At 40.4% G+C, this 22,792-nt stretch overlaps 1 protein-coding gene across 2 annotated transcripts in view; it reads left to right on the top strand.

Moving 5' to 3' along the window:
* Positions 1-22,792, top strand: part of Znrf3 (zinc and ring finger 3) — a 168,519-nt gene that overhangs the window by 84,856 nt on the left and 60,871 nt on the right. For both annotated transcript variants that reach the window (NM_001080924.2, NM_001290501.1), the window contains one exon: positions 21,229-21,354. In NM_001080924.2, coding sequence (NP_001074393.1) covers positions 21,229-21,354 — 126 coding nt within the window. The remainder of the gene's footprint in view (positions 1-21,228; positions 21,355-22,792) is intronic.

Genomic DNA, 22,792 nt, shown 5'->3' with positions numbered 1-22,792 from the left:
GTACACCATATTTGTGCATGGTGGCCCCCCCTACCCCCAACCCCAGAGGTCAGCAGAGGGCTGGAACTAGAGTTAGAGATGGTTATGAATCACTAAGGGTAATGGAAATGGAACCCAGGTCCTCGGAAAGAGCAGCACGTGCTGTTATCCAGTGTGCTATCTCCCCAGTCCCAACTCTTCACTTTTACCAGCCATGTGTTAAGGTTTCTAATTTTGCTATAGTCTAACCAGTGCTTGGTGTTTTTAGTTTAGTTTTTGCTTTTTTTTAAAGGAATTTTTTTTTTAAGTACATGAGTGTTTAGTCTATGTATCATACTCATTCCTGGTGCCTGAAGAGGCTGTTGGATCCTCCAGAACTGGAGTTGCAGACAGTTTTGAGCCTTTATGTGGGTCCTGGGAATCAAAGCTGGGTCATCTGCAAGAGCAGTCAGTGCTTCTAACCACTGGACTATCGCCCCAGCTCCACAATGCTTGTTACCATTTTTTTTTAACATTTATTTGCTTATTTGTTTATTTGTTTGTTTGTTTAGTATTTCAAGACAGGGTTTCTCTCTGTAGCCCTGGCTGTCCTAGAACTTACTCTCTAGACCAGGCTGGCCTCAAACCCACAGAGATCTTTTTTCCTTTACCTCCCAGATGCTTAGAAGTAAAGGTGTGCACTTTTTTTTTTTTTTAAATGATACCCATCCTAGCTGGTGTGAAATGGTATTTGATTGTGGTTTTGACTTCTCTTCCCTTAGGATAGCAATGAGCATCTTTTCAGTGCTTATTGGCAATTGCATATCTTTTGTGGGTATCTTTGTCTTTTTTATTATTGAGTTATAAAAACTCCTTTAGTATTTTAGGTATGAGTATCTTGCCAGATGTACAGTATACAGCACAGAGCTTGGAAGCAGAGTACTTTTAGTATACACAAGGTTTAGTTTGGTGCCCCACATTGCAGGGTGAGGGGAACAAAGATTTGCATGTACTGTTATATACTGTGGTTGTTTTCACTTTCTTGATCCTATCTTTTATACCTTGGAAGTTTCTAATTTTGGCCAGGTATGCTGTCACATGCCTTTAATTCCAGCACTTGGGAGGCAAAAACATGGAGCTCTGTGAGTTCAGATCTAGTCTAGTGAGCTCCAGAGGACCAGGCCAGGTGGCCCAGACTTAGCCTTATATCTAGGGCCATAGGAAGCAGCAGAGCTGGGACCTATCTCATGCCACATGGCCCATGCCTAGCTCACATCTGCACTCAGCACAGTGAGGGTTTCTGGTTATATTCCTGACCAAACACTTAAAGTTCTTGCTGTCAGTGCCATTCAGCCTGAATACCCTTCCCTAACTTAGCTGCTCAACAGGTGCTGCATTCTTCTTCTTCTTTTAGTTTCTCTTTTTCTAATTAAAGAGACTTCATGGAAATAGGAAGGAAGGAAGGAAAGAAGAAGGAAAGAAAAGAAAAGCAAAGAAAAGAAAAGAAAAGAAAAGAAAAGAAAAGAAAAAAGAAGACTTAGAATTTTAATTTAGGAGCAATGGACCTGCCTGCCATCCAATGGCCTCCTTTCTGTGTATCCAGAAAACCACTCAGGTTGACAAAAATCCTGGCCATATCATGACCCATTAAGTTCTTATAAAGAAATCTCCAAATAGCAAATCTCTAGTCTTCTTTATTTCATACAAAAACTTTTTTTAAAATACAAGGTCTCATCTATGGCTGGCTGGGAACTCATTGTGTAGCTCAGGGTGACTTCTTCAGGTTTGTAGCAGTCCCCTTGCCTTTACCTCCTAGGTGCTGGATTCACAGGTGTGAGCTGCATGCCTGCTCTTTAAAAGGGAGCTTGACTTGCATTTCATTGTAATTATTGGCATGTGTTAAAATACCCAATTTTCCATTATAGGAACAAGCAAACAAAAATACAATATGCTTCTGAAGAAACCACGTGTTCCTGTCCTCTTGTATCCTCTGACTTTGACCGTGGTCTCCTGTCTGGACTTGCCTTTCAGACTTGTCTTTGAAAACATCCTTGTTATTGACAGTTTTATCTAAGAGGATATCCACAGAACCTCTTATGGGCATAGAGTGATTGTTATAAGCATTTATGAAAGACTTGACTTTTTTGTTGCTCTATAGTAGTGTTACTTTGCATGAATAGCAGTCAATTTCAGGTCTCAAGAATGGCTGAAGAAGTGGTGTGAGGTGTCATCAGTATTCTTCACAGTGACAACTTGTATCCAGAGTAGTGTCCAGCCAAAACCACATTACTTTCCTGAGTCTTAGGAACTTGTCTGTTTTGACAGCAACCAGAAGCAAAAAGAAGTGAAAGCTTTTTTTTTTTTTTTGGTTGGTTTTGAGTAATGTTGTCTCTTTTGTTTGTTAGATTAAGGAAATGAAATAATTACTAGGGCCCTAGATGTGAGCAAGGTCTGGGCCATGTGCCCGTGGTGCTTCTATAGTTGGATAATCCTTTTGAACCAGTTCAAAGTGTTGGAATAACTGGAGCTGAGCACTGTCATCACTGATTAAATTCATATTATTGTTGGTTTCCCCTGTGAGCTGTTAGTACTCTGGTGTTTTTCTTGCTGAGAGCCTGCAGGCAGGCTACACATGCAGAGGTAACCAGTGTGTGCATCCAGTGCTATGTGTCTGGCTCTCCAGCTTACAGGAGTACTTTCTTTGGTCACTCAGCCCCTGCAGGGAAGCCCATCAAAGGCCATATATAGTATTTGTTGTAAGACAGGAGTATGTCTTTTAAAAACACATTACTACCAGGTAGTGCTGTGTTTGCTTTTAAGCTGTATTGTGTTTTGGGTTTTAGTTGCCTCTTATTGCAGCAGATAGGTACATTATAGAATCATTTTCAAACAGCTGATCAAACATCATGATTACAGGGAAGGTTCAATACTTAAATGCATTTTCTCACTTAGTGTCTATCCACTTAGCATAATTTTTATAAATGAATACTAGGATCTCTGTCTTTTAAAGCTATTATCCAGGCTGGAGAGATCGTTCAGCGGTTAAGAGCACTGACTGCTCTTCCGAAGTTCAATTCCCAGCAACCACATGGTGGCACATAACCATCTGTAATGAGATCTGACGCCCTCTTCTGGTGCATCTGAAGACATCTACAGTGTATTTATAATAATAAATAAAAATCTTTGGGCCGGAGGGAGCGGGGCCGACTGGAATGAACAGAAGTACTAAAACCAATCATCCTTATTTTCTAACCCATTAACTTTTGTATTTTCATTTTCAGTTTTTGACCAGAAATAGATGACTTATTTTCGGTGTCCTATGTATCACTAGGAGAGCAGTCTTCCCACTGAGTCACACCCCTCAGTTTGACTGTGGTTTAGAAGTAGCACAGGCTGTGCCCATTAACTTTATTATTTTTTTTAATGTGAGTTTTTCCTGGGGTGTTATTTTTATTATCCTCTTTTGGTACAGAGGAACCATAGATTATAGAAGCATTCTTGGTTTTTCTTTAAAAAGCAAAGTTGATTGGCAGAGACTCCAGCTGAGCATTCAGAAAACCTGTGCCTGAAGTGGAGGAGTGCTGGTTTACCTCTCAGACTGTTCCCAGTTGGAAGCCTCCACACACAGCCAGAGCTGCGGAGCTCCTTTGCTGTGTCAGTTCCTTATCCTTATTATCACAATCACTATGACAACAGGAAGAAAAGAAACTGTTCTTCTATGTTCTGGATTCCAGGAAAAATAGTTTAGGCCATTGGTTCAAAGAGCTAGAGAGGCATTCATTCAGGACAACTTTCTAACATTCTAAATGGCTCAGAGGGTAAATTATTCGGTGAACAAACATGAAGACTTGAGTTTGGATCCCCCAGAAGGTGGGGAGAATACTACAAGACTGTGATTCCAATACTTGTAAGTTAAAGTAGGCTGTGGAATCAGGAGATGCCCCAGGAGCTTAAGGCCAGCTAGCCTGGCATGTGCAGTGATAAAACAGCAAAAGACAAGATAGAAAACAAGGACTGACACCTGAGGTCACTTCCGACCTCTACATACATGCCTGTGCATGTACAAATACAGAGCTTTCTAATTTTTTAAAAAAGGAATTATGTATTTTTTATACATTAAAAAAAGGGTGAAAAAAACCTTATGATTCAAGAGAAAAGTGGATGGGGTTGTCACCCTATCCCTTCACATAATTTATAAGCCTTGATTTTAGCTACCACACTTTTAAGAAAAGGTCTGGACCATCTTGCATCCTGGACCACAAAGGGGAAAGGACAACAGGAGGGAAATTTCCCTTTAAATCCTCAGGAACTTTTGGATAAGGTCTTATTACCGCGTGAGTTAGCTTGTCCTACTAGTATAGCAAGTAGTTCCTATGTTACAGTGACTCACTTGCATGAAGATGATCCTTTTGAAGTTATTGTAAATCTTCAGTGAGATATAGAAGTGTTATAACCTTGGGCAAAAGCAGTTAGTCCATGTCTCTCTCCTTGAGACATGGGGAGACTGTGCCAGTGTGTTTCAACAATTTGTGTTGAAAGCTTCTGAAAGCTACTCTTGGTTTCAGAGCTTGGCAGGTGGACCATCTCAAGGGAACAGTTCTCTCCAGACACTTATGCCTGGTAACACATTGTCTTTTGACTTAGAGGTTCCTGTAGATTCTTTGTCCATTAAGAAAACAGTGAACCTGTGATGTAATCAGTCTCAGTGGGCCCTGAGAAATCTGAAGAAGGCCCATTTTCATATTTTATCTCAAAACAGTTGTTCCATACCTATACCGTGCCTTGGTCTGGTGCGCATGCTCCTTGTTAGCCATGCTGCTTTAGCAGCCCCTTATTTGGAAATGCAGATGGATGTTCATTACCTTTTCTAGATATCATGGGGTCTGTCTGTTGAGGAGAAAATTAGAACTTCTCAGGTTGTTCATCCTGGTTGTAGCTGTATATTTGTTGTAGCTGTAATACCCAAATCCATGTCAGACTTTAGTATCACCGAGAGTTAGCTTTAGTCATGTGGGTGGTAAAACTGCTGGTTCTTTCTTCACTGTGTCTGCCTGAGTCATCCCACATGCTCATTTCCTAACTGTCTACAGCCATGTCCTGGATGGCTCCCAAAATAGCTGTCCCAAACAGTCTCCCTTCAAGTGAACACTGACTGTCCCATGCAGGGAGCCCATGGGTAGTCTCTCCTGGAATTCTCTATGTAGACCAGGCTGGCCTCAGACTTACAAAGGTATGCCTGACTATGCCTGACTTTGTCTTCAGTGTGCTGAAATTAAAGGCATGTGCTGCTATGTTCAGCCTCTGCAACTGTCACTAAACTACTTGGTCTTTTCTTCTCTTTTTTTAAACCTAATTTTGCATTCTTATTCTTTCATTTTCAATACCTCTGTTTCCCCTCCTCCCACTCATCCTTTTTTGTTTTTTTGAGACAGGGTTTCTCTGTATAGCCCTGGCTGTCCTGGAACTCACTCTGTAGACCAGGCTGACCTCAAACTCAGAAATCCGCCTGCCTCTGCCTCCCAAGTGCTGGGATTAAAGGTGTCATCCTTTTTTCTTTTTCCTTCAGAAAAGAGCATGCCTCTCAGGTATATCAGCCAAACAAGGCATAACAAGATACAGTAAGATTAGGCACAAACCCTCATATCAGGGTTGTGCAAGGCAACCCAGTAGCTTGTGAGTTAGAGACACCCTCACTTCCACTGTTATGAGTCCCACCAAAACACCAAGCTAACAACCATGATGCATATAGAGGACCTAGCACAGACCCATGCAGACTCTGTGCTTCCTGATGCAGTCTTTGTGAAAGCCCTGCTTGGTTGATTCTGTGAGCCATGTTCTCCTTGGGTACTTGATACCTCTAGCTCTTACAGTTTTTCCTCCTTGGCTTCTGTGGGGTTCCCTCAGCTACTCTCTAATTTGAGCTTTCTCTCCACCTAATGTTTGGCTGTGGGTCTCTGCATCTGCTCCCATCAGCTGCCAGCAGTGCCTCTCTGATGACAATTGGGTGAGGCACTGATCTATGAGAATAGCAGAATACCATTAGGAATCATTCTATTGATTTTTTTTTTCTTTTTTCTTCTATCCTAGGTCTCTGGGCTATCCAACCTCTGAGTCCTAGTCCAAGTCATTGGTTGGCCACTACCACAAGTTTATACATCCATGGCCCTAGCACATCTTGCAGGCAGGATAGATTGTAGGTGGAAGGTTTTATAACTGGGTTAGTGTCCCAGTCTCACCATCAGAAGCCTTAACTGATTAAAGAAGATGGCTGGTTAAGTCTCTATATCCTCATAGATTCCTGGGAGTTTCTACTGTACTAATAAGTTTCCACATCACCCCCATCACCTCATTCCAGTGCCCCCAATTCTAGTGTCTCCTATCTCTCTCCTTCCCCCTTCCCCTGATCCCCCCCCTGTTCCCACCCCTACCTGTCCCCAGTCCACTAGCACATCTATCTATTCTATTTCCCCTTCTTAGGGCGATCCATGTGTCACACCCCAGCACCCATTATTTAGCCTTTCTAGGCTTGTGAATTGTAGCATGATTACTTTACAGCTAATATCTGCTTAAAAGAGAGTATATGAGTCTGGGTTACCTCACTCAGAATGATTTTTTTTTCCTAGTTCATTCCATCTATTTACCTGCAGATTTAATGATGTCATTTCTATAAATAGCTGAGTAATACTCCATTGTGTAAATGTGCCAAATTTTCTTTATCCATTCTTCAGTTGAAGGACATCTAATTTGTTTCCAGTTTCTAGGTATTATGAATAACACAGCTATGAACATAGTTAAGCAAGTGGTGGAATGGAATGTTCTTTGGGTGTGTGCCCAAGAGCAGTATAGCTGGATCTTGAGGAAGATTGATGCCCCAGTTTTTTGAGGAACTGCCTGCCACATTGATGTCTATAGTATTTTTACAAGTTTACACTCCCACCAGCAATGGAGGACTATTCCCCTTGCTTTACAGCCTTGCCAGCATGAGCTATCACTTATGTTATTAGCTATTCTGATTGGCATAAAATAGAATCTCACAACAGTTTGATTTGCATTTCTCTGATTGCTAAGGATGTTGAACATTTCTTTAAATGTTTCTTAGCCATTTGAGATTCCTCTATTCTTGCGCGCACCCAACTCGCCAGCAAGAACTACGCTGCAACAGGATCCTTCTGCACATGTTTATTGGGAGAGCTTGATTGCAGAGGTGAAGAGACCCCAAGCCCAGAACTGGTGCTGCTTATACAGGCCTAGGAGAGGCGTGTCTCACACCCGGATTGGTTATGCATGGGTTATGCTTACCACTTCATTTGCATGTCTCACATCTGATTGGTTAACTTGTCTCTCATCTGATTGGTTAACTTGTCTCTCATGTGATTGGTTAATTCTCAAAACCTCATCTTGGCAAAAAAACTTTACTGCCTATGTATGCGTGGTGGCCAGCGGTAGCCAGCGCCACCCTGCAACGGCACATGTGGCTTCCCACACTCTATTGAGAATTCTCTGTTTAGATCTGTAACTTGGTTTTTGGGTTGGGGTTTGTTTGTTTGTTTGTTTGCTTGCTTGCTTATTTGTTTTCTTAACAATGTTTTGTTTTGTGTTGAGACAGGGTTTCTCTATGTAGCCCTGGGTGTCCTAGAACTCTGTAGACCAGTCTACCCTCAAACTCAGAGATCCTCCTACCTCTGCCTCCAGAGTGCTGGGATTAAAGGTGTGCACCACCACTGCCCAGCTTGTAACCCAGTTTTTTAATTGGATTAGTTGATTTGTTGATGTCTGGCTTCTTGAATTTTTTATGTATTTTGGATATTAGCCCTCTATTGGATGTGGACTTGGTGAAAATCTTTTCCCATTCTGTAGGCTGCCATTTTGTCTTATGGATGGTGTCTTTGCCTTACAGAAGCTTTTCAGTTTTATGAGGTCTCATTTTTTTTTAAGATTTATTTATTTTATGTATATGAGTGCTCTCATATATGAGAGTATGAGAGTTCTGCATGCCGGAAGAGGGCATCAGATCACATTATAGATGGTTATGAGCCATCATGTGGTTGCTGGCGATTGCACTCAGGACCTCTAGAAGATTAGACAGTGTTCTTAAATGCTGAGTCATCTCTCTAGCCCAATGAGGTCTCATTTATTAATCGTTGATCTTAATGCTTGTGCTATAGGTGTTTTCTGTTCAGAAAGTTGTCTCCTGTACCAGTGTGTTCAAGGCTATTACCCACTTTCTCTTCTGTCAGGTTCAATGTGTCGGTTTTATGTTGAGGTCTTTGATCTATTTGGACTTGAGCTTTGTGTGCAGGGTGATTAAATATGGATCTATTTGCATTTTTCTACATGCAGATACTTATACTAGTGCTATTTGTTGAAGATGCTTTCTGTTTTCATTACGTCTTTCTGGCTTCTTTGTCAAAAATCAAGTATCCATAGGTGTGTGGATTTACTTCTGGGTCTTCAATTCCATTCCATTAATCAACGTGCCTTTATATGCCAGTACCATGTGTGGGTGTTTTGTTTTTTGTTTTTTAAATATAGCTCTGTAGTAGAGCTTGAAATCAGAGATAACCGCATAAAGTTCTTTAATTGTTGAGAGTTGTTTTAGCATCCTGGTTTGTTTTGTTTTGTTGTTTTTCATATGAAGTTGAGTTGTCTTTTCAAGGTCTATAAAGAATTGTGTTTGGGATTCCATTGAAACCCTAGTTTGCTTTTGGTAGAATGACCATTTTTACTATTTTGATCCCACCAATCCATGAGCATGAGAGGTCTTTCCACCTTCTGATATCTTCAATTTTTTTTTCTTCAAAGACTTGATGTTTTTATAATGTAAGTCTTTCGCTTGTTTGATGAGAGTTAACTCCTACATATTTTATATAATTTGTGGCTATTATGAAGGGTGTTGTTTTTCTTATTTCTTTCTAAATCTGTATATCATTTTTATATAGGTGGATTGCTTTATAATAAATAAATATATTTTATATATTTATTGAGTTGATCTTATATCCAGCCACTTGAATGATCTAGCAGGGAACTTCTACATTATGAGCTGTAGAAGTTCCCTGCTAGAATTTTTAGGGTTGCTGAAGTATCATCTGTGAATAGAGATACTTTGATTTCTTCTTTCCAATTTGTATCCCTTGATCTCATTTAGTTGCCTCATTACTCTGGCTAGAACTTCAGTTACTATATTGAATAAATAGGAGGAAGTAGACAGCCTTGTCTTGTTCCTGATTTTAGTGGAATTGCCTTGAGTTGCTCCTCGTTTAATTTGATGTTAGCTATAGACTTGCTGTAAATTGCCTTAATTATATTTAGTTATATTTCTTGTACTCCTACTCCAAGACTTTTATTGTGAATGGGTGTTGGGTTTTGTCAAAGGCTTTTTCCTGCATCTAATGAGATTTTCATGTTTTTTTTTCTTTCAGTTTGTTTATTTGGAGGATTACATTGACTTACTTTGTTATATTGAAACATTCCTGAATCTCTAGGATGAAGTCCACTTGATCATGGTGGATGATCTTTTTGATGTGTGCATAGATTCAGTTTACGAATATTTTATTAAGTAGTTTTGCATCTATGTTCATGAGAGAAATCTATCTGTAATTCCCTTTCTTTAAGTTGGGTATCAGGGTGAGTGTGACCCTCAAAAAATTTGACAATGTTTCTTTTTTCTTTTTTCCATAATTGAATAGAACTGCATGACATTTTATTTAGGTTCCAAATACAAATGCATCAGTGTTTCTTTTGTTTCTCTTTTTGGACTAATTTGAGGAGTATTAGTGTTACCTCTTCTTTGAAAGTCTGATAGAATTCTTCACTAAAACTGTCTACCTTGGGCTTTTTGTGATTGGAAAACTTTCAATGACTGCTTCTCTTTCTTTATGGGGTTATAGGTCTATTTAAATTGGGTTTCTCATCTCACTTAATTTTGGGAAATGGAATCTATCAAGGAAATTATCCATTTATTTTAGGTTTTACAATTTTGTGGAGTACAGATTTTTAATGTATGACCTAATGATTCTTTGCATTCCCTCAGTGTCTGTTGTTATGTTGCCTTTTTTTTCATTTCTGATTTTGTTGATTTGGATATTCTTTCTCTACCTTTTAGTTTGTTTGGATAAGGATTTGTCTATCTTGTTGATTCCCCCCTCCTCAATGAACAAACTCTTTGTGTCATTGAATCTTTGTATTGTTCTTTTTGTTTCTTGCTTACTGATTTTAGTGATTAGTTTATTTGCTATCCACTCTTCATGCTTATGCTTGCTTCTTTTTGTTCTAGAGCTTTCAGGTGTGCGGCTACGTCACTAGTATGAGATCGCTCCAATTTTTATATGTAAACACTTAGTGCTACACACTTTCCTCTTAACACCACTTTCCTTGTGTTGCATAAGTTTGAGTATGTTGGCTCTTATTCCTGCTCCCGCTTGTTTCTCTCTTGCCCTCTTGGACTCTTTCCTTTCCCCTTCCCTTCTTCCCTCTCTCTCCATGTGGCCATGGCCGGCCTCTACTTTGCTTCTCACTCCCTCTCTCTGCCTTTCTCTGCCTCTACTACCCTCTTAACTCCCCTCCCCATGCCCTAAATAAATTCTATTCTATACTTAAAAAAAAAAAAAAAGTTTGAGTATGTTGTCTGTTGGTATTCATTTTCATTGAATTCTAGAAAGTCTTTCATTTCTTTATTTTTCTGTATTGACCCATTTTTCATTCAGTAGACACTGTTCACTTTCCATGAGTTTGTAGGCCTTCTGTTGTTCCTATTGTTGAAACCCGCTTTAATCCACAGTGATCTGATGGGATGCAGGGTTTATTATTATTATTATTATTATTTTTTAATCTGTTGAGACTTGCTTTGTGACTGCATATGTGGTCAGTTTTGGAGAAAGTTCCATGAGGTGCTAAGAAGAAGGTATATTCTTTTCTATTAAGGTGAAATGTTCTGTAGATGTCTGTTAGGTCCATTTAGTTTGTAATGTCTCTTTATGCCAGTAGTTCTCTGTTTAGTTTTTGGCTAGATGGCCTGTACATTGGTGAGAGTTGGGTATTGAAGTCTCCTGCTGCCAATTTGTGAGGGTCAATGTGTGATTTAGGCTTTAGTAATGTTTCTTTTACAAACTTGGGTGCCCTTGTGTTTGGCAAACAGATGTTAAGAATTAAAACATTATCTTTGAGCATGTAATATCCTCCATCTCTTTTGATTAATTTTTGTTCAAAGTCTATTTTGTTAGATATTAGATGGCTACACCAGCTTGTTTTGTCCTTTTAGGGTCACTTGCTTAGAAGAAAATTTTTTTCCAACCCCATTCTCAAGGTAATGCCTATCTTTGATGTTGAGGTATGTTTCTTGTATGCAGCAGAAGGATAGATTGTGACTTTGCATCCATTATGATTCTCTCTCTCTCTCTCTCTCTCTCTCTCTCTCTCTGTGTGTGTGTGGGGGGGGGGTTGGGATTATTTTCTGTGTTTTCATGGGTATAGTTAAATTCCTTGGGTTGGAGTTTTCTTTCTAGTACTTTCTGGGGGGGGCTGGCTTTCTGGATAGATGTTGTTTAAATGTGTCTTTATCATGGAAGATCTCGTTTTCTCCACCTATGATGATTGAAAGTTTTGCAGGGTATAGGGCTGCCATTCAAGGTCTCTTAGAGCCTGTTAGACCCCTGCCTGAACTTCTGGCAGCTGTCATAGCCTCTGATAAAGCAGAAAGTCTTTGTCCAAAGTGGAGACTGAAACATAGCAACAAGGAGGTTGAGGAACTGGTGAAAGGTTGGGGAGGGGGCAACACTGAAAGTGTGGGCAATATCTGCAGATGGGCAGCCAACTTGGACTTTTGGTAGCCTGTGTAGTCTCTTGTCCCTCAGGGATCTCTTCTTGAGTTGGGAGCTGGGACGTGGTATTGCTTAGGAGGTGGAAATTAGGGACATGAAGGGAAGTACCAAGAGTGTAGGGAAGGTCCTTGGGAGGGCAGCCTACCTGGATTTCTGGCAGCCTGTTTGACCTCTGGTAGAACAGCTTCTCTTTTCTTTGAATGTTTCTAAGCTTATTTGGAAAATGTTCATGTTGCTGTTTCATATTCACATTGCCTTTTTTACTTCTACTATGTGAAGTGGAAGGTTTTAGACTTCCCCCCACCAACCCTACTTATATCTTTCTATCTCTCCCCCTCCCTCCCTCCTTTTCTCCCTCCCTTCTTTCCTCCCTCCCTCCTTTCCTGACAGTGTTTCTCTGTGTAGCCCTGGCTGTCCTGGAACTTGATTTGTACACCAGGCTGACCTTGAACTCAAGAGATCCACCTGCCACTGCCCCCCCACCCCCCGAGTGCTGGGATTAAAGATGTACCCCACCAGGCCTGGCTTCTGTATTTCTCACATCATGCTTGTTCCTTACATCACATTATTGTTGCAGTAGTATTCTCAGCTGGACCTGCATTCTTAGATGTAAAGTCTGCCTTTCTTTGAATTAAGGAGCTGTGTTGTTATTCTCTCTTCTTGCTCTCAGTTAATCCCTTAGTTCCACATTTCATTCTCTTATTCATAACTGTAAAACTCCTTAGTATTAACAATCTTATTTGGCAGGGGTTCAGGGTTTCATTGTTTGTTTGACTTTCCTGCAGCTGTCACCCTCTGAGCCATCGTTTTGGGGTTTCCTTTATTTCTCCTCTCTGTTGGAGTTCTTGGACCTGGATCTTATTCCTACCTCTCTTTGGATTTAGTTCTTTTCTTTTTGTTGTTGCTGACAGTAACTTTGTGAGTTGGACATAAGTAGGAAAATTGTAGATGTGGAATTTTCTTTTGGAGGATTCATACTTTCCTTCCCTGTCCACTGGCCTTTCAAAATATGGTGACCAGCCTACGTGAGTGAAGGGCAGCAGGGTTGTGTTCTCTGAGTAGGAAGTATCAGCTTCCTGTGCCAGTCTGTGCCAGTGAGTCTTTTTGTTTGGAAATGACTTTGATGAATTGGCAGTCAACACTTAAGAGCTAATCCTTAAAAGGTTCATGCTACAGGTTGGTTAAATCCTGATTTATTTGCCCTCGACCCTCCATTAGCTAAGCAGAGACCTAAGTGGCTTTCCACAAACAAAGCAGGCAGCCAAATAGAGAGGCCAAAGGCTTTGTCCAGCAATCATTTACTGAGCACCTGTTGATGTCAAGGTTAAAAGTAGGGTGGTCGGAAGCTCTGAGTAATAGTGTTCTAGAAGCAGATGCTCACATTAGGTGGGGGGTAGTGAGCAGTAAAAGGGACTGGTAAGCACCATGAAAGTATTTGGTATCAAAGATATGGAAGCAGTCTTTGTGAGTGCATTCAAGAAAGCTCCATGGGAAGAGTGACATTGAGGCTGTCTTGAAGGGCAGAGTGTTCTTGGCAAAGGCATAAAGCAAAAGTGAACTAGACAGATGTAGAGAAAATAAAGAGGACTTAGTCACTGAGCACCTACTGTGCTACTTGTTTGTGTCACATCTTATTAACTCCTTTCCCATTAAGGCATTGGGATTAGTATCATCCCTGTAAAGAACGAGAGGTGTTCTTCCATCCTTGACTCATGCCATACTGAGCATCCCAGGTTACTCTTCCCAAAACACAGGGTCAGTGTTAAACACAGAACAGACCACACTTTCTTTTATCCTTGAGTTTAATTATAGCTTATTATTTGCCTGATATTCTCCCATGAATCTGTCTCAGAAAACTTGCTTGTCTTTTTGCTCTAGGCAGTGGGGCTGTCCTTTCATTTCCTAGTAGAGAATTAAGTACTTTAGTGGAATCTTCATTAGGTTCCATTCTAGGTTTCTGAACCTGTGAAATCCCCCCACCCCTTTTGTGATGTTTCTGGGTTCTTATATGTAATTAGGCCTTTTAAAACTGTCCTAAAAATAGTAGAGTAAAAGCTTTTGAAATTTCAGCCATGTGGTTAGGCAAACTCTCTTTCCCTAAACATTTTAAGAAAAATTCGGGGCCTTAGGAAAAGTATTTACTTGCAAGCAAGGACCTGAGTTTGAATTCCCAGCTTGCATCTAGAGAGCTGGCACAGCTGCCCATGCCTGTAACTGTCTCTAAGGAGAGGACAGCAGAGACAGAGAGATCCCAAGAGATCTTAGCTAGGTTTGGCTAGCTAACCTAACCAAAGCAGAAGCTGCTGGTTCAGGGACGAGCCCTGTCTCAGGGCAGCAAGGTGGAGAAGTAAAAGTTACCATGTTTCCATACACTGCAGGGTCCTAATGCTAATTTTGAATAATAAAGTGTCAGAAGTATACATTGGTCCTGTGTGGAGTGACCTGATGGCACTGACTGAACAGGAACTGAGGCTTTTACATAGTGGTTGTGGAGTAAAGATGTAGAAACAATACCTAGTTGGGCCTTTGGGAGACTATTTGAATTCCTTATGTAGAAGGTCCTTGTTTTGTGTAGATGATTACTACCCGGAAAAGGGTCTGGAATCTTTTAAATGGGACTAATATCTTAGATAATAGTAATGAGTCTGATTGAGACTGTCTTGAAAAACAAGGCTGAAAATAAAAACGTTTAGGGCGGTTGTTGTTGTTTGTTGTTGTTGAAGACCCATTCTGAGATGGAATCCATACATGATACTGTGAATGTGGCTGAAAGAAGCTGAAGCTAAATAGGTTGAGAATTTGTTTTTAATTTAACAAATTAGAATGTAATTATAGCCTCAGTATCTTATACTGGGACTGCACAATGGATCTGGGATGGACAGTGTTAGAATATTGTCAGGAGAATTGTCTAAGTGGTGTGGTATCCTTTATTTATGTTTGACTTCAGTGATATCATTTTCCAATTGAGAAAACTCTCATTTCCCCATAGTTCCTTTTCTGCTTTGCTCATTCTCTGTGGAAGCACCCATGCATAATTTAATTAACTAGATCATTTTCCATTGACTTTGCGTAGGATCTAGCTGTTCATTGGCTGACACAATTTTTGTGGTACCATTCATTCATTTGGCTTCATTGCTGACTTGCAGTTTCAGTTTGCAGGCTCTTTATGTACTCCAATCACAATCATTGCATATTCAACAGTTTGCTATAAGCATGGAATGAGATTGAAATGTAACCTAGTAACACGCTCAGATGAGAAGTTCACTATTTCACCCCCCCACACACATACACACACACATAGCATAGCATGCTCATTTGCATTTGATGCCTATCTTTGCCTAGGGGACATCATTCTTTGTATCAGATCATCCCACTAGTACGTATTTTCATCATATGACTTTTTCTAGTTATTTGAGAAATATTTTCCCAGCCTGGCCATGGTGGTACACACCTTTAATCCCAGCACCGGGGAGGCAAGTGGATCTTTGTGAGTTTGAGGCCAGCCTGGTCTACAAAGTGAGTTCCAGGGCAACATAAAGAAACCCTGTGGGGCAGATGGGGAGCGTTTTCCTGATCTTTTAACTTGGACCTCCTTGAGTGAAATAGAACCCTGTGTTGCTACAGGTGTTGGACAGACATTTCTGAAAGCTAGTACTATTGTCAGAGATGAACTGACAGCAACCTGAATTTACAATATTATCTTTGACAGATGAGTAAAATTGTTATAACCAATAATTACATTAGTTAATTGTGGTAGCAAACATTGAATTTGCAGGGTGGCCTACCTGGGGGAGTTAAAAAGAGTGGGAACCTGGGGTAGAAATGTTGACATCATCTCCCTTTTGTGGAGAAGGGCAGGGTTTCACCGTGTAGACCAGGCTGGCTTTAAGTTCATAGAGATGTGCCTGCTTCTGTTGCTCTACAGTGATTGACTGTAAAGTGGGTTTTCAATCCTATGAGAATTTTTTATGGTATCTTTACAAGGAAAAGTGAACAACCAGTGGCAACTGATAATTGGTGCTTTAGAAAAGTCCATTTTAGTTTTGAAGACTTTGACACTATTTGGTAATCAAGAGTCATGCCAGGAGTGCCAATAGTTACCCCCATGTCAGCAAGAAAGTCTGTTAAGGGGTCTTAGAGAAGTATGAAAGAAAGAGCCAGCCCAGTAGGAAGTATTTTTCAGAGTGCTGGCCTGACAGACTCTAAGGGACCCTTGGTTGTGCTTGGCATTTATGTATTTTACGTTTCTTCATACCTGAGTACATACTCTCGACACACCTTCCTTAATGTTAGGTCCCATTCTCATAGTGGCTGCAGTGAGTCAAGTTCCAACCATGGCTTCTGCTGCTCTTGGTTCCTGTTCTGGGTTATCCGCTCTCCCTTCTGTTTGCTGCCCTCCCATGACTCTCTCTTTCCAGTGTCTTTTATTTACTCTTGAGTCATGGTTGGTTCTTCGATATTTGAGGTCATTTAGCTCTGCTTTGTATTTAATGTGTATGTGTTCTCCCTTCTAGCTTGTTCTCAAAATGTGTTTCATGGAACAATGTGGTTACATTAAACACAAAGCACTTTTAGGATCAGAATAGGAAATGATGGATTTAGCAGGTTAAACCCATCTCACCCCCATTTTCACTAGCTGGGTATGATGGCATATGCCTGAAATCTCACATATTTAGAAGATGAGGATAGTTCAAGGCCAACTTGAGAAACTCACAGACTGTCCTAGACCTATAAATAAATAAATAAATAAATAAATTTGTTTTGAAGGATTGGGATTATAGCTCAGTGGTAACATACTTGGCTGGCATGCTTGAGTGATTCCCCAGGCATGTGTGTGTGCCTGCACACACACACACACACACACACACACACACAAGACAAAGTGAAAGAAGAAAGTAGCCTTCTGTAGAGTTTCAGTTTACAAATGTAATGATGAATTTCTGTGAAGTTGTGAAGTGTTTCTGAGTTTTACACTGTTTTTTTGGGGGGGTGGGGTGGGGTCAGGACATGATTTCTGAAGGGCCTTTATAATTAGCTTATGTTCTGGAAGGATTCAAACCACATTGCCCTACACTGTGGATACCCACATTCACCAAGACCAGCAGTAGGCCAGCAATAAATCCTTTCTGAATAAACAATTGCTTGGTTAAAAACCTACCATTTTAAAGCATTTGGTGTCAGGCATGGTGGTGCATGCTTTTAATCACAGCAGAGGCAGGCAGATCTTTCTGAGTTCCAGGCCACATGATCTACATAGTGGGTTTCAGGACAGCCACGGCTACATAGAGAGACACTTGATTTGAGCTGTGTGTGTGTGTGTGTGTGTGTAATATGTTGTGTTATAAACCACTATGAGGTTCCATCACACTCAAGAAGAACTGATACCCACAGAACAGTTGCTTCTTATCACTCCAAGCCCAATAACCACTAGTTGACTTCAAGTCTCTTTATTTGCCTCTTGAAATTTTATGTGAATGGACTTACACCTGTTTGACCATATCTGCTGGCCTCTCTTCATTGAAGTTTTGAAAAAGACTCAGCTTTTAGGTCTGCCTGAGATCCCTGCTCCTTCAAAGCTGTTTTCTATCACTGACTAAACCCCATAGGTGTAGTTGCCTATTTGGAATCCTCCAAGCCACATGATCAGAAGTCCCATGAAATATAGTAAAACAGGGTCACAAGTATTGTTGCTTTTGTAATGTCTTGACCTGAGACTTTTGGAAACTGAAGCTGGGCTGAGTTGATTTCTCCGTTTCCTGAAGGTCATAGGTGACTGAACTTATGGTATAATTTGATGACCCTTGTTAATCTTTTTTTGTTGTAGGAGGTCTTGGCATTTTAGACTACTCCTCATTTAATACCTAGAACATTCCAGGATGGGTATCTTAGAGGAAAGGTTATACTGTCTACTTCACTGCAGAACCCTTGTTGGTTCTACTCTGAAACTCAAGGCTTATGAAAAAAATAGGACTCTTCATCCTTTGCCTTGGAATTCCCAGGGGAAGGGTGCTCACTAACTACAAAGACAGCTGCTGACACCCCCTTTATCCTCCCAGACCTTAAGAAGTGCTAAGCGAATAGGTGCCACACCTTCCATGCAGTGGTATGCTTGATCTCCAGAGATGACAATGAGGGGACAGCCTAGTGACTCTTAGAATCTGAATCCCATGCAACACTGTGGGACTGTCTTCTCTTCTGTGTGCCATTTACTGCTTGGTATTCTGACCCTGTCTTGATGTCTAAACTCCATTCTAATTTTTAAGATCTTCTCTTTGTCTTGTAGACTGTGACTCTTTTTACTACTGGTCAGTCTCGTTTCATTCTTCCTCCTCCATCTTTTATATCTCTTCCCTAAGTTTAGAATGACGAATCTTATTTTTCCTTCAGTTTACTTTGAGGCCCTGCAGCTTCACAGACACATGCCCCACTTTCCATATCTTAGCTCCTTTTGCTGCCTGCATTAAATAGCACTCTGTCCTTGACCACAACAGATTTAAAGATACAAACATTTTTTTCCTGAAGATTTTCTCTTTCAGTCTTTTTCTCTCAGATAGTCAACTCTCAAGTAAGGAGGCATAGAGCAAGTGAGCAGAGTGGAAAGTCCCCCGGTGGAATCATTTGAGTTGTGTGTGCTACTTGCTGCCCATGTTGTCTTGAAAAACAAGGTCATTTACCTTGAACTTTTGTTCTCACCTGTAAAGCAAGTAAGAAATAATATGCATTAGCTTTCTATTTGCTGTTCTAAGTTACTACATACTGGTCTACTGGTTTAGAACAATACTAATCTTGATATACCTGCCTACCTGGAGAATGCAGGAACTCTCCATCTCATCATGCTTAGTCACATATGCCAGTGTGTCTTACTATGTAAGGTAAAATGTATGAAGGTTAGGATATAGATGTCTTTGGAGCTGCTATCCCTTCTATAGTGGAATCGAGAAGGTTGTTTTGTTTTGTTTTGTTTTGTTTTGTTTTGTTTTGTTTTGTTTTGTTTTCCCAGGACAGGGTCTCACTATGTAGCCCTTGCTGTCCTGAAACTCACAGAGATCTGCCTACCTCTGCCTCCCAAGTGCTGGAATTAAAGTCACATGTCACTACTCCTGGTCTTAGAAGGTTCTTAATATAAATCTAAAGATATCTTTAATCTTAAAGAGTTTAGCACATTGGGCTGGAGATATGGACCAGTGGTTAAAAGCACTGATGCTCTTCTAGAGGACTAAAGTTCAATTCCCAGAACCCATAAAGTGGCTTACAATCATCTGTAAGTCCAGTTATAGAGGCTCTGACTCCTCCTCTGATCTCTGAGAAGATTAGGCATGCACCTGGTGCACAGGTGTACATGCTAGCAAACCACTCATACACATAAAAATAAAAAATATCAAAGGGGAGATCTAGCACATACAGTGCTAGGCTTATAACTTAGTGAGTTATCTATGAGGATTTCCTCTTTCCACATTGTTCTTGGGCTCTGGATCCTATGGTGTATAATAGTGTTCTTTGGAGAATCTTAAACAATGTCTGCTCATCTCAGATAGGGAATCAAGGACAAACCAAAATACAGATGCTACCTAGGTACATGTTGACAAACCATTGAGTCTTGGGAAGGGGGGTCACTTACAGGAGTATTAGGAGCTATGTACAGGAGCAGGAATAATTTTAAAGACAGCTGCATTTCCAAAGCCCACCCTAACATGGATGATGGCTGACAAAAGCTGGAATCCTGGAACACAGTCCTTGACTTACAGGTAACTCACCAGGTCAGATGGTATCTCTGACAGGCCACTAAGTAGTCTGGGACGTTTAGGGGCAGCTTGATGGGTCTATTCTGCTAGGCAACATAGTTGGTCTCTGTGTCCTTGCTAGTCTTTATGATTTATGTAAGCTTAGAAAAGGAGGTGCCTTCCTGAGACTCTAAATTTTACTTCCTGAATCTTGATGATCTTTTATTTTAAAGATCTATTTTTATTTTATGTCTACGTATGTTTTGCTTGCATGTATGTATACAATGTGTATGTCCATAGAGGTCAGAAGAAGATGTTGATCCCTAGGAATTGGTGTTAAAGATGATTGTGTACTGTCATGTAGATACTGAGAATTAAACCCTGGTCCTCTGTAAGAGCAACAAGGAGCCTAACCACTAAGCCAACACTCAGCTCTAGAACTTCTGAGTTTTAATGAGCTTCCCTTTAGAACTTACTGGATCTTAAAGAACATATGAGAAATTGCTACAGAATAGTCTGATACAAGTCAATGCTAGAATTCTAAACATAGACCTGGGGATTTTTGTGGTTTTCAAGCTTCTATATGAGAAAATAAGCTGGTGCTCCTCTCTCTAGTTTCTATTTTGTGATGTGTAACAGATTTTGAAAAGACTTAATGTCATCTATTTAGTAACCATTTGCAATCTCAAAATAGCCTGCTAATTATACTGCCGCATTTCCAGTTCTCTCAAAGTCCTGAATATGTCTCTAGACCATTATGCATAAGTTATTGTGACCTTAAAACCTAGAAGCTAAATAGGATATTATCCTGGTTAGTTTTTGGGTTTTTTGGTTGGTTGGTTTTTTAATAATTGCTTAGTGTTAGATTTATGATATTTCATAGTAATTTAGATTGGCATTTATATAAAATGCATTTTCTCCCTATTATCAGGTGGCTTCCATCTTGGACAACTATTACTTTGAAGGCAGAGAGAAAGTAGCTATAATATATATTTATACGGGCTAAAATCATGGCTGAGTCTGTAAAATGTTTGCTGTGTGAACATGAGGCCTTAAATTCAATTTCCAGCACCATGTAAAAACCAAGCACTGTGGTGCACACCTGTAATCCTAGCATTGAACAGGCAGAGACAGGAGGATCTCTGAGACTTAAAGCCAATCATTCTAGCGAGATAAGAAAGCTCATTTAAAGACTCTGTCTCAAAAAAATAAGGTGAAGGGAGGTTGAGAAGACATCTGACATCAACCCCTGGGCTCCATGTGCATACACATGAATATATGTGTATATAGTATATACATATTTTTATTTCATCTTATTTTATGGGTATGGATGTTACGTTTGAATGTATCTGTATAGCAGCATATGCAGGGCTGGTGCTTATGGGTGCCAGAAAAGGGCATCAGATTCTTTGGAACTGGATTCATAGACAGTTGTGAGCCATCATGTGCATGCTTGGAATTGAACCTGGGTCCTTTGGAAGAGCAGTCAGTGCTCTTACCTGTTGAGTCATTTCTCCACCCCTTATAATATCTATTTCTAGGGGTTTTTTTGTGTTCTCTTCAGTGCTCAGCTCACAGTAATTACTTGAAATTCCCCGTGGATTAAAAACCTGTTCCCTGCCATAAAGTTTGAAGTTTTGAAGTGACTTAGTATACAATAACAAATGCATGAAGTGGGTCAAACCAGTCTGTAAGGCAGCCTGTTGATATCTTCTTTCCATTTTGTCTCTTAGATGCACCCACTAGGCCTATGTAATAACAATGACGAAGAGGACTTGTATGAATATGGCTGGGTAGGAGTGGTGAAGCTTGAACAGCCAGAATTGGACCCCAAACCATGTCTCACTGTCCTGGGCAAGGTAAGCACCAGGCCTTCTGTGTCACTGCCGTTGTGGTTGATGTTTTCCACATAAGCATTTTCCTGAGTTTCAAATATCAGGTTCTGAAGAAGAGCCATGCTGGCATAGTACTCCTTCTGAAGCTGTGTGAGGAGACATAGCACCATAGAACGCATGTGCTTTGGCGCTTCAGAGTCTGCTGTAACCCTGCCTACTATGTGGTCTTGGGCAAGTTGCTTTCCCTGGGAGTCTCAATACTTATCTGTGAAATGGGTTAATGTTAGAAATCCATAATACTGTACCTTACATCTTTGGGGCCAGAGGTTTTAGACCTGAGATTTGGGGGTGGGGGCTTCAGGAAGTATTATGGTATATATATATATTTTTTTTCTATAAGTAACCCTGGGGCCATACTCAATAATCATACACATTCATATATGTGTAGCATATGCTTATGGATATTCACATCAAATGGGATAACTAAAGCCTAAATAGCCTCCTCTTAGACCACAACTGCTTTACTTCCAAATGAGTTCAAACCCATTATTTTTTGCTGTCAAGTATGTTATGGAAAAACTCTTGCAATTTAGAGCTTCCTTAGTTTCAGAATAGCAGACAGCAATTATGGCCCTGCATTAGAACTTATTTCACAAGTGACTAGGAAGTGAGTTGAGATCTAATGCCTGGTGCCTCATGTGTCACTATTGACTGTTGGCACACCATTTAGAAGCACTCACAAACACATGCTTTTTAGCTGCTAGGGGTTAATATAACTTCTGACTGTAGTATATGATAGAAATAAATTCACTTTGAAAATCCATCCATCAGGAACTCTTAACATGATAGGTTATAACCTGTTTTAAAGTGTATCATTTTGTTAAAAGGAAAGATTTTGTAAAAGTAATTTGAATTTTTGGTTGGGAGAAAGATAGTCCCCCTAAGAATAGTCTTACTTCCTGGACATTTTATGGTCCCCAATGCTACGGCTCTGTGTACTGTGGAAGACAACTGCATCCTGTTCCTGGAAGCTGAGGTTTTTTGTATATGAGGCAAGAGGAAAGGTGATGTTGGTACAGAGAGCTGTCACAAAATCTAGAGAATCTTCTGCCAACTACTCCTAAAAAGTCTTTGGTCCTGGAGATCCTCGTGAGCCTAATTTGCTTGTGGCTTTTATCCCTCTTAGGCCTTTTGAGAAACTGCATGGCTCTTGTCAAGTTTTCCTGCCCTTTCATTGGGGGAGAAACCTGACAGGACTTATGGCCTGTTTGGTTTATGGTTCACTAAGTTGAATAAAGGTGTTTGAGGTGGCTCAGCCTTGATACCTCATTGTTTTCACTTGTCCAAAGTGGCTTAATGATGATTAGAAGAGACCCTCATGAGAGTATGTTAGTGTTTTCCTAGGGGAAATTGCTAGCTACATCCAAAGGGCAGGAACAGTGCTCTCCTTGTTAGGGGTCTG

Source organism: Mus musculus, chromosome 11, assembly GCF_000001635.26.
Source record: "Mus musculus strain C57BL/6J chromosome 11, GRCm38.p6 C57BL/6J".
NCBI lineage: Eukaryota > Metazoa > Chordata > Mammalia > Rodentia > Muridae > Mus > Mus musculus.
Note: the sequence above shows the minus strand (reverse complement) of the source record. Positions and strands in the feature narration are given on the sequence as shown.